The 11,702-nt window shown below is 36.8% G+C and overlaps 1 protein-coding gene across 2 annotated transcripts in view; it reads left to right on the top strand.

Annotated features, from left to right (window-relative positions):
* ITGA1 (integrin subunit alpha 1) overlaps positions 1-11,702 on the top strand; it is a 175,360-nt gene that overhangs the window by 133,927 nt on the left and 29,731 nt on the right. For both annotated transcript variants that reach the window (XM_007457201.1, XM_007457202.1), the window contains 5 exons: positions 367-510; positions 1,663-1,920; positions 4,591-4,721; positions 8,662-8,828; positions 10,242-10,378. In XM_007457201.1, coding sequence (XP_007457263.1) covers positions 367-510; positions 1,663-1,920; positions 4,591-4,721; positions 8,662-8,828; positions 10,242-10,378 — 837 coding nt within the window. The remainder of the gene's footprint in view (positions 1-366; positions 511-1,662; positions 1,921-4,590; positions 4,722-8,661; positions 8,829-10,241; positions 10,379-11,702) is intronic.

The raw sequence follows: 11,702 nt of genomic DNA, 5'->3' as shown, positions 1-11,702 counted from the left end.
GAATGCCTTCTATTGTTTATTTCATTTATTTCCTTAAAAAATTGTTGTATTATTACTGATCTTTTCTGATTTGTGGAGAAGAGAGGTTAGGGTGAAATACAGAGGAAATCCTTTCTCTTATTCTCAAGCTACAGAATCTATGACAACTGCTCATCCCCCAGGATGGACCTAGTATTCGTTAGCTTCATGCAAGAGCCAATAAAGAGCTCTCAGGTAGCATCAGTTTCTATATTTCATTTCCTTTGTTATCTGACTCCTAAATACTCTTCTCAATTGGTATAAGTAAGAGAAATGCAGGTTTTTAGTTTCCTTGAGAATTTCTGATGTTCATCAGACTGTTTTGTTCTGTTTTGTCTTGTGTCCTAGATCGGTTCCTACTTTGGAAGTGTTTTGACGACAGTTGACATTGATAAAGATTCTAATACTGACATTCTTCTAGTCGGGGCTCCCATGTTCATGGGAACAGAGAAGGAGGAACAAGGAAAAGTGTACATCTATGCTCTGAATCAGGTAATGGTAACCGTAACCTGATAACTTTGGTTGAAATCTGGGAGAATCTTTCTTAAAATTTCAGTTAATAATGTTGTTCTAATTTTTCACTCGCTTCGGCAAAAAGAGCAAAGAAGCTTTCAGGGCCAGCCTACCTCACTAACTCCTCAGTCTCTAAACGAACAGTTAGAATTCTGATAAAGTAGTTCAAACCGTTAGATATTTTCTGCTTGTAAACGTGAACTTTTTCAAGAGTATATAGAATAAAGATAAATAAATCTCACTAAATTGCTAAATTCACAGGGCAACCATTCATGCATGAGCTCTGGTCTAGAGGTGGGTCACATTAACAGTTCAAGCTCTGTGTGTGTGTGTGTGTGTGTGTGTGTCTGTGTGTAAAGGGGGAAGGGGGAGAGACTGTGGAGAAGCAGTGACTTTTAAGGCAGTGACACCAAAGACTTTGAGCAAACTGCTATGGTCTTTGGAATACTTCACTCTGCTACAGTGAGATTTTGTTTTTCTGATCCTAACTTTAGACATCATTTGCTAAGCGAAATAATTCTTGATTTCTTCATTAGAAGAATTTTTTGATGTTTACAGCAAAGTTGGGATGTATCTATTTATCTTGTTAAATTATTAGAGTCTTTGCCATATTAATTATTTTAAATCATAAATTACATATCTTTCTTCCTATCATCTTTTTGATCCCTCCTGTCAACATTTTTTTGGCCCTGTGCTGTTTTTCCCTTTTTTCCCAAGAAAATCTGTTCCTGTTCATCATTGCTAGGACTTTCCGTCCTTTATAGGGGAGAATAGAGAGAGACTTTTCCAAAAAGCACAATAATGGGTGAAGAAAGGATAGTGACACGAATTGAGGATTTTAAAATTCAGCTCTTCAGCTTTAAAAAGCTGCTGTGAGTTATGTACTCACTGGATTACATTAAAAGGAGAATCCATTAAAATCCTCAGTACATCATCTTTCCCACACTTCTACAGTCTGTTCTTTGAAATCTCTAACTTTGCTCTCAGATAGACACGCTTTTTAAGAAATTTTACAAACTTTACCATTGAGGTACAAATGGTTTTTAGTAGCGCTGATTTAGTATGTACTTGGAAACTTCGCTCTGCTGTAGTGACAGAAATCCGTAAGTATCCTGTTTATCTTTCTTGCAGACAAGGTTTGAATATCAAATGAGCCTGGAACCCATGAAGCAGACTTGCTGTTCGTCTCTGAAGCACAATTCATGCACAAAGGAAAACAGAAATGAACCATGTGGGGCTCGTTTTGGAACAGCTATTTCTGCTGTGAAAGACCTCAATCTTGATGGATTTAATGACATCGTGATAGGAGCACCCCTGGAAGATGATCATGGGGGAGCCGTGTACATTTATCATGGAAGTGGCAAGACTATAAGGGAAGAGTATGCACAAGTAAGAAGTTAAACCTACAGATTCTTTTATTTAATTATAATTTAGTGTAGCGGGAGTGGATGTTACTGCAATACAACAGTGGTGTATTGTCATACAATCAGTAGCAATATATGGGTTTTTTTAGCTTTATTATTCATTGAGATAACAGTGGTTTATTATATTACACATATATTTCTGATTCTGTGATTCTTGCCCTTAAGTGATAAGTGGGTTCAATACCAGGTGTCACCTGTCTTGCTTCATGAGTTATTTAATTTTTTTCTTCTGTCTCTTGGGAAACTAGATTTCTAATTCTAAGTTTTCTTTATAGAAGAATTACTTGTAATTTTATTCTTTTATCTAGTTTTTTTTTTTTTTTCTGTTGTTATTTGCCTTGTCTCCATGACCTGATCTTTTGAAATGGTAAAAAAAGCAAAACAGGGGCTTCCCTGGTGGCGCAGTGGTTGAGAGTCCGCCTGCCGACGCAGGGGACACGGGTTCGTGCCCCGGTCCGGGAAGATCCCACGTGCCGCGGAGCATCTGGGCCCATGAGCCATGGCCGCTGAGCCTGCGCGTCCGGAGCCTGTGCTCCGCAAAGGGAGAGGCCACAACAGTGAGAGGCCCGCGTACCACACACACACAAAAAAAGCAAAACAAAAGAACGCTTTTTAACAATGCTATTTAACACCTACGGTGTGCCTGATCATAAACAGAGGATACCACTTTCTGAGTAAGAGAACAGTAATTACATGATTTAGCCAAAAAAGGAGATGAAATTGTTTTTATATTCAATACCCATGTTTTTATAATAAAATCACATTAAGTTTATATTTATGAATTAAATTGGTATATTTTCATCAAATAAATTTGGGCTTCTGAAGGTTTATAATTTTCTCCCAAGTAATCCCTCTTGGAAAAAAATAATCCGAATAATTAAACTTAACCTGCAGGGGATTTCTTTTGTTCTTGTTTTAAATTTATTGTCAGTTAATGGCTCTAATACATAAATGTAACTTTTTCCTACATGAGAAAAATGTCCATTTACAGGTGTTTCATGCATTATAAAAGTAAAAGAGTTTAAAGGAATTCTTCTAATGTAGTTGTCTGTTTTTAAATAACCATAGTTAATTAGGCATTGAACAACTACTTGTAAACAAAATAGAATTCACTACTTTTCTAGCTTACATAACATGAAAAGAAAATCAGAACATCAGTTATTTCTCTTTACAGTTGATTGTTCTTCGGTTCTGTAGTCAATAGAATTCTCAAAATATATTCATGTCTTGCGAAGTTGTGCTTAATCTTTCATAAAGTCATAATGACCTTAAAAGTGAAACAACAAAATAAAGGGCATATTTCCATAATGACACTCCTATCCATTTAATAAGTGATTTGCTTCTGTTAAAAATCTTCATGGTTTTTTGTAACTGGAAATAGGCTGTATTAACTATGGGGGCATGATGGAATCAGGAACTGAAGGAAGGAGTTTCTTGTGTTCTACCCCTTTATTCATTCAGTTTTAATCCCTCACATTTAATGGAGTGGCATTTGCAGTAGAAAAAGAAGGATTTTTAAATCATTAGTAAGTAGACTAGATTGCCATAAGCAATTAATTTTGTAAAATGGTGGTAAATCAAGGTGCAGCTTTAAGCAACAAAAACAATAAAGAATATTAGAGTTGAGTTTGTTTAATTATTGGCAAAATGCTTTCCCAAGGATAGGTGAGGATGTGCTCATTCATCTCCATGGTAACTAGAGGTGCTGCTTGTGTATGGAATGGTCCAGAATCAAACTGAATCAAGTCCTCCAGCAACAGTGGGGCTGATAACTCCTGATTGTTTTGCTGAAAAAATAAGGAAATAATTTCCACTGAGCCACAAACATTTAAGCACGAAAAATGTTTCCATCTGGTTTCCCTTATTTTGCTTCTTATTTTATGATATTTAAGTGGGAAAACAGGAGGATAAGGAGATCCCGAGTTTAGGGAGTGTGTGTCAGTCGGGTTTCCCTGCCATCAGGTTCTATTAAAATATTATCAGCTTGAACCTAAGCTAAGTCAGGAAGTACAGATGTCAAACATATTATGTATGGTAATGTGCACAGATCAGTCTTCGAGAACTCCATATTCATTGTGCCTTCCCAACATTGTGGATACATATGAATGAAATTGAGTCTATTATGCTCTTGACTTTCAGAACCACTTTTGGCAGACAGTAAAGATTGCATATTGAAAAATGTATTTGATAGCATGTATTATTTATACCCAGCCTCAAAGTTCAGTGAACCCCAAACTGACCCTAGGATAATTTTGTACTCCCCCTCTTGCTTGTATGATGTGCTTACAGCACCTTTAAATATCTCTGTGTAATGGAATTGAACAGGAACTAGAAAGTAGAGCCGATTACTCATAATGTTTTCCTTGAGGATTGGACAAGATGACGTTATATAATATTTCCCCCTCTCTCTGGTGTCAATAACCCTGAAATGATTTTGTCTGCACTATAAAAAGAATATCCTTTGGGAATATCTGAGTAATTCCTCTTGTCTCCACATGAGGGGCCTCTTGGGCAGGTTTCCAAAAGATCTCTAATTTTAATTTTTTGTTAACCAATCCAAGTTCTCAGATTTATTTGAAACTGTTTTTGAAGAGACTCTTCTGACACTAAAAACTCTCTGCTGGGATTTTCACAGCGTATTCCATCAGGGGGAGATGGCGAGACACTGAAATTTTTTGGCCAGTCTATCCACGGAGAAATGGATTTAAATGGTGACGGTCTGACCGATGTCACTATTGGGGGCCTTGGTGGTGCTGCCCTCTTCTGGTATGTATTTGAATAACATCCAATTAATATGGTAATATTTTCCAAACAGTTCCAGAGCTCAGAGTATGATTAGAATTTATATAACAAATGTCTGTTTCTTTTTGTGCTCCATTAGTCAGATAAAAATTATGCAGTTTGGGAATCTGAGAAGTTGATAAATCTTAAAAATAGAGAAACCATATTAAAGGAACAAATAGAATCAACACTTAATTGGGGTATCTATTATGTAATTGTCACTAAGATAAGTATTCTGCTTAGAGGGAAGCATAGAGGAAAAGTGAGCCTCATACAGGATGTATATAAACAAGAAACTTTCCCTAAATTTAAGTTACTTACAAGCTTTTAGCTCTTCATTCATTTACCTAACACATAGAACTAGACATTTGTGCACCATTGTCTGATTATGTTTACATTGTTGGTCAAGCATAGAAGCATCTACAGTAATATCTTTTCTCAGCCTTTAAAATGCCTGCATCCCCAAATTAATTTCAGTTAACTGTAAAATCCTCATCAATCGTCAGATATATTCATTAATACCATTTTATTAATCAATTAACTTATTAATAAAAATAATTTATTAATAGCATTAATAACTAGCTTTAACTAGTTAATAAGACATGATTTCAAAAAGGTTCTATTTGAAAAAAATGTGACTAAAAAATGTCAATAACCTTAACAAGAAATTTGTGTGACAATTTTGAAATATGTTGCAAACTTTGTTAAGACATATAAAGGAAGGATTTAGTAAATAAAAAAATATTTATGCCATGTGCCTCAATGGAAAGTCCACATGTTGATTCTTTCAAATTAATCTTTAGTTTAGTGCAATTCAGATAGTCTTTTGCCAAACTTTATGTAGAAGGATAGTAAAGAAAATTGTGAAAGAGGTGAAGATAGAGACTGGAAAATATGACTTTGTCATAATTTAAGATAATCCTTAAGAACTAATGGTCAAATAAAAGTTGTACACTAAACTATACAGAGTAACCATTATGTTTTTTAAAAAATATTTTTAACTGTACAGTAGAGGGAAAGGAAAACTGAAAGGTGATGCCTAGGAGGGGAGAATGCTGGGCAGCAATGGATGTGACTTTCGGGGGAAGCCACCCGAAACCAAGGCTCCAGACCAGAAGTCACCAGTTTCGGGAACAAAGAGAACATTTAGTTTTTGTTCGAACTGTTAATCCTGGATTAATTCATTAAGATAATCTTTACCCAGGAATATTTATTGTATTCACCCCTGTATATTAAAAAATATACATACTTTTTTTTGTTTTGTTTTGTGCGGGACGCGGGCCTCTCACTGTTGTGGCCTCTCCCGTTGCGGAGCACAGGCTCCGGACGCGCAGGCTCAGCGGCCACGGCTCACGGGCCCAGCCACTCCGCGGCATGTGGGATCCTCCTGGACCGGGGCACGAACCCGTGTCCCCTGCATCGGCAGGCGGACTCTCAACCACTGCGCCACCAGGGAAGCCCAAAAAATATACATACGTTTTAAGGACGATTTTTATTCTCCAGTTTTGTCTCAAGGGCTTCTTACAAAGCTCTGAAAACTTGTTTCTGGCCTCTCCTGTCCCCAGTCAAGGCTTTATCATCGAGGGGCCAGAATGACAGACTTGGGTCCCCGTCGTCGCCCAGCAAAATGGACTAAACCAGTATACTGCAACGTGAAGACCAAGATTTTCAATGCTGAAGGAGGGATTGAGAGTGGATATGGATGGCAGGTGATAAACATAGGCCCACCCAGCAGTCAGGGACATCCAGGAGCAGATGGGAGAACCCCATCCTGTGGGTAGACTGAGCCACAGACGCTGTAAAGATCTGTGTGGGGCAGAGAGGAGATGTGGGTTGGGGAGTGGTCAAGGCAGCCTCATGCCCAGAGGATCCAAACTTCCAAGCAGGAAACTAGACACGGTCATTCACTCATTCGTTGCTGGTGAAACAGTAAACTGGTTAAAATGCATTAGCAGGCATTTGTCACTGAAGTGTTAAAAAGCCTTAAAATGTTCATACTTTTTAATTTTACCTCCTAATAATTTTTTAAAGATACAGTCTATGGTTAAAGATGTATGGTCTTTAGAGTAATCACAGTGCTGTAGGTTATAGATATTTTTTTGAAGAAGGTAAGATAAATATCCAGTAAGAGAGGTTTGAGTAACTAGATTATGGTTCATGCATATGTTGGAATCGTATACTGCCATTCACAATAATGTTCTCAGAAAAATAGAAATATTGGAAGGTTGTTTATTATATTATGTTTTTAAAGTACTTATGCTTGTATATATATATGGGCCAGTGTGTGTGTGTGTGTGTGTGTGTGTGTGTGTACTTATGCATGTATGCGTCTCTCTCTATACAGACATACATATATATGTATATGAATGGTGATTATTGTTGAATGATAGAATTACAACTGATTTGTATTTTCTTTGTTTCCTTTACTATATTTTCATATTTTCTATGTGTAAATTGTTTTAAAAGAAAAATAACTATAATTTTTCTTTTAAAACGCAAAAGCATAAGCAGGGACCTATGTATTCACAAAATACCTAGCTCTAAAGAGCCAGTCTGGTTACAAGGCAGAAACCAGCTAACGGTGTTCAACAATTATTCTGGCTTTATTCTAAGGCATTAGCGTCAAGCTCCGTATACTCTGCCTAATTTTGTATTACTCTGCTCTCACTTCAGATTACTGGAAATCATTGGGCTTTGGAACTAAAAAGACTGGGTTTAAAATCCCAGTTTTGCCCTCTGAACAGCTTTTGACCTTGAATAAAATATACTTGTTCTCTCAGAGCCTCAGTTATCTCACATATGAAAGAGAGATAATAACATGTCTTGTTATGAAAGTTAATTTAAAATTTAAATGAATAATAAATAGCATGTGTGCCTAGCACAGTGCTTCAAATGCTATTCTGCTTCTCCTTCTCAGAAACAGCGACAAGGCTGAACCTACAAGAAGAACAGACAAGTATTAATAGTGCAGAAACGATGTCCAGGGGCCTCTGGACTCTTTCCAGATTAGGAACAAACTCAAAAGTGCCGAAAATATGGTTTTGGTTCTAAGGTTGCACCTGGTTGCTTGGTTTTATCTCTTTTCTATCATGGGCAATATGGGTCTTTGGCCTATAAATGGTAGGGGATGAAAAATAATTTTGTCTTTACCCTTCTGAGTTCTTGGCTGCAACGACTGTAGTAAAAGAAGACAAATAAGAAAGAAAAAACAAAACAGAAGTTTATTAACACGTATACCTCATGTATACATGGGAGATCCCAGGGAAAAATGAATAGCTTCCCCAGGTAGCTTAGCTTTCACACTTAAACATCATCTTAATAGGGAAAGGGGAGGGGGCTGTAGGCCTCAGGGGAGAGTAAATGATTTTTTTAGGAAAGATGAATAGGCCCTCAGGAGAATAGATGGGAGGCAAGACGGTTTGCAACAAAGTTTGTCTGGGTGTGGTGTCCACTGCAACCTCCTCTCTTGTTATGAGTCAATTTTCCCTGGTTGATGAAACTCCTGGGTAGAGATTTATGACAACTGAGTTTCTTTTGGAGGATCTGTCTTTAAGCAGGTAAGTAGAGTTCAGAGAAAGCCTCTCCCTGCATTTTTTGTGTTTTAAGTGCCTGCAGCTCAAAATCAATATACCAAAGCGGCATGTTTCAGGGTGGCCTAAACTCCTATAGCCATATTTTAGGGTCGCATATTCTGCTACCCTTCAGAAACCAAAGCCTAACATGGTTCCAGAATAACCTGGGTGCCTTCAGAACATCAGTTACAATTTCTTCTATATCAAAGATTCAAGAGAGAAAGGAGTCCTGAGAGCCCATACTGTATACAAAGAAGAATCCTCTTGGATGCACTCACTTTGCACTCCCAAAATGATGGCATGCATTAAATGTAAAAATGTGTGAGTCATCACCATGGCTTATGTGTTTGCAGGTCCCGAGATGTGGCTGTAGTTAAAGTGACCATGAATTTTGAACCCAATAAAGTGAATATTCAAAAGAAAAACTGCCGCGTGGAGGGAAAGGAAACAGTATGCATAAATGCCACAGTGTGTTTTGATGTGAAATTGAAGTCCAAAGAAGACAGGGTTTACGAAGCTGGTAAGTGTCATATATACAGAAGCACTTTGGGGCAGGAGGACAATGTATTTGCTCCCACATGATGAAATCCAGTGAGATATTTTTTTTATTTCCCTCGATGATAGGAATCTGCACATCACCTTTGCCCCTGCAAACATGTTGAACCTTGAAAAAAATTCTATTGCAGAAGGAATAGGTTATGGAACCCAGTAAATTCTGGAGCAGAAACTACATGCTTATATTTGGTGGCCTTCCACAGCTGGATTCCATGTTTCCCCTCTGGGTCTCCTATTGACTGAACAGTCAAGTGCTAAAGAGAGAGAGAAAGACAGAGACACCAGTTGAGAGGCAGAGTTGGAAACTGGGCTCTCTCCAGTAAGACTGCTACTGCAGAGGACCTGACTGCCCAGCCACCTTACCTTCCTGAGATTCCTTTGCTCCAGTCAGGAGGTGACCCTGGTTTTTGAGGGTCAGACAGATTCCGTGTGTGTTCTCAGGCACATCACGTCAGCCTGGGTCCCCCTTTTTCCTGCACTCTACAGTTTCTAAAGCGGTTTTTAATGATGTTGAAACATGTTGGAGTCAAAACTATGAAGGCCATTGGCTGCCAAAGAGTAATTTACTCTGCATACCAAACACAAGTAGAATGAGAAAAACCCCTAATCCTTAAAATCTATTTTTCTGAATTTTTTCTACATGTGCATATTTATGATCTGCAGTGGACCTCTGACTGGAAGATAAATGAGGTATAGGAATGTAAAATAACAATTAACATTTTCATATGCAACATTATTTGTCTTATTTTTGTATAGTAATTAAGCAATCAAATAAGAAAGATTGTTGCCTTCATAGAAAGTATAAGGTTTAACTTGTTTTGCTCATTGCGGTATGCTTATTTTGTTAAACTTATTTATTAAGCTTATATTATTATATCTTTGAACATAGTCTAAAATGACATTTTTTATAAAATAGGTTAAAATGTCACTAATGTATTTTTTTCTCTATTGAAATACAACATAACGAATATTCTAATCAGGGATCCAACATTTCTACACTAAAAAAAAAAATTTAAGTGAAAACCCAGTAAACTTAGGCATGGACAAGAAATTAGGTGGTATGTAGGGGTGTGTGTGTGTGTGTGTGTGTGTGTGTGTGTGTGTGTGTGTGTAAACATACATATACATTTTAAAATAAGTGTAATTAAACATTAAAAGCCTTGTAAACTCAGAAAGCAGTTCTATAGAGTTCCTCAAGGTTATCTTCATGACTGCAAATACATTGTATTACAGGAGTATGGATATGCTGAATAACAGAGAACTTTTGTCAACTGATTGCCCAAGAGATTTTTCTGTAATGTTAATTTAATGAACTGGATCATGTGAAAACCACCTGAAGTGAACATGTCTGTCAATTATTCTTTTTTTATTTTTATAGATATGCAGTACCGTATCACACTAGATTCTCTAAGACAGATATCACGGAGTTTTTTCTCTGGAACTCAAGAAAGGAAGATTCAAAGAAACATCACAGTTCGAGAATCAGAATGCACTAAGCATTCCTTCTACATGTTGGCAAGTAAATCATATATAATAGCTGCCTTGTTCCAAATCAAAAACAAAATATAGATGTCTCATTTCAAGTCAGTCAATCTTACTTTTATTTCAAAGTGCAAATCATGAATTAAACTTTGTTCAGTTTTATCAGAAAATCACAGGTCTGATCTTCTAATTTCCAAATACATTTCATAAAACTATCTTTCATCTTCCCTGTGTATGCTATCAAATATCCATATATTATGGAACATTAAAAGGCAGAGTACACCAGTTGATAGAGACCTTGTATTTCATTCATTTATTCATTTTATTCATTCTTTCTTTCTTTCTTTCAACTTGAACTTTAACAACAAGTTAGAATCTAACTCGTTGAACTTTGGTGGGCCTTGTCCATCAGAAGTGCTTAAATGCCCTGAGGGGAAACTGTTGGGCCATATGCACTCCAGGGTCTGTTCTTGTCCACTGAACTATGTGTTTCACTCTTTGACTTTAGATTAAAGAAAAAAGATCTGGTATTTTCTATCATCTGTAGACTTTGTGCTACCTGTCCCTGTTTTGGTGGATGAGGGAGCCTTGGAAAGCAAATGATTAACCTGTAGAGATGGCTGATAAGCCAGTTTGAATCATTTTAAATGTATTTTATTGGGTCACTGTGTATGTGGGACAGGAGTTTCTTAAACATTTTCTTAAAATGTACATAACACTAAAGAAGAAGTAAAGCAGAACGGATGTACTGAGAAAACACTGATTTTGTTAACAGAGATTGAGACTTAGAGACTTGAACATGATCTTGGAATTTTAAATGAAATAGGCCTATTTGCCCCACCTCTGACTTATTTCTGTATTATTGATGTACTCATTTCCATATTTTGAAAATATTGTAGTCAGGGGCAGGAAAGTGACAGAAGGCATGTGTGCTGGTGTGCCACGTTTACTTTTCCTCAGTGATTTTCAAGTCAATATTCCCCATGACATATGTCAAAATAAGCTTATTTGGTCAACATTGAAGTCAATTTATGATTAGAAAAATAAAAATGGAGGGTTTTTTTTAATTTGTTTCATCAGAATTGAACATTTAGGAGTTAGAACTGGGATAAGATTTGAAAAGTCATGAAACCAGATTTGGCAGTGCCTCCAACCTGCTAAAAAAGCACTGTAGTATATGTTTCTCCAAAAATTTAGTATCTAGCTATATCTAGGCACTGGGATTAAAAGGAATGAACTAGTTTCAAAATTTCCAAAATTCTTCTGGATTTTAAAGGATACTTTAACATTTGTTCTGGAGTCAGCCAGGATGGAATTTGTATCCCAGCTTCCTCACTTTCTGAGTAATTTTGACAAA

This window comes from Lipotes vexillifer, unplaced genomic scaffold (genome assembly GCF_000442215.2).
Source record: "Lipotes vexillifer unplaced genomic scaffold, Lipotes_vexillifer_v1.1 scaffold208, whole genome shotgun sequence".
Lineage (NCBI taxonomy): Eukaryota > Metazoa > Chordata > Mammalia > Artiodactyla > Lipotidae > Lipotes > Lipotes vexillifer.
Note: the sequence above shows the minus strand (reverse complement) of the source record. Positions and strands in the feature narration are given on the sequence as shown.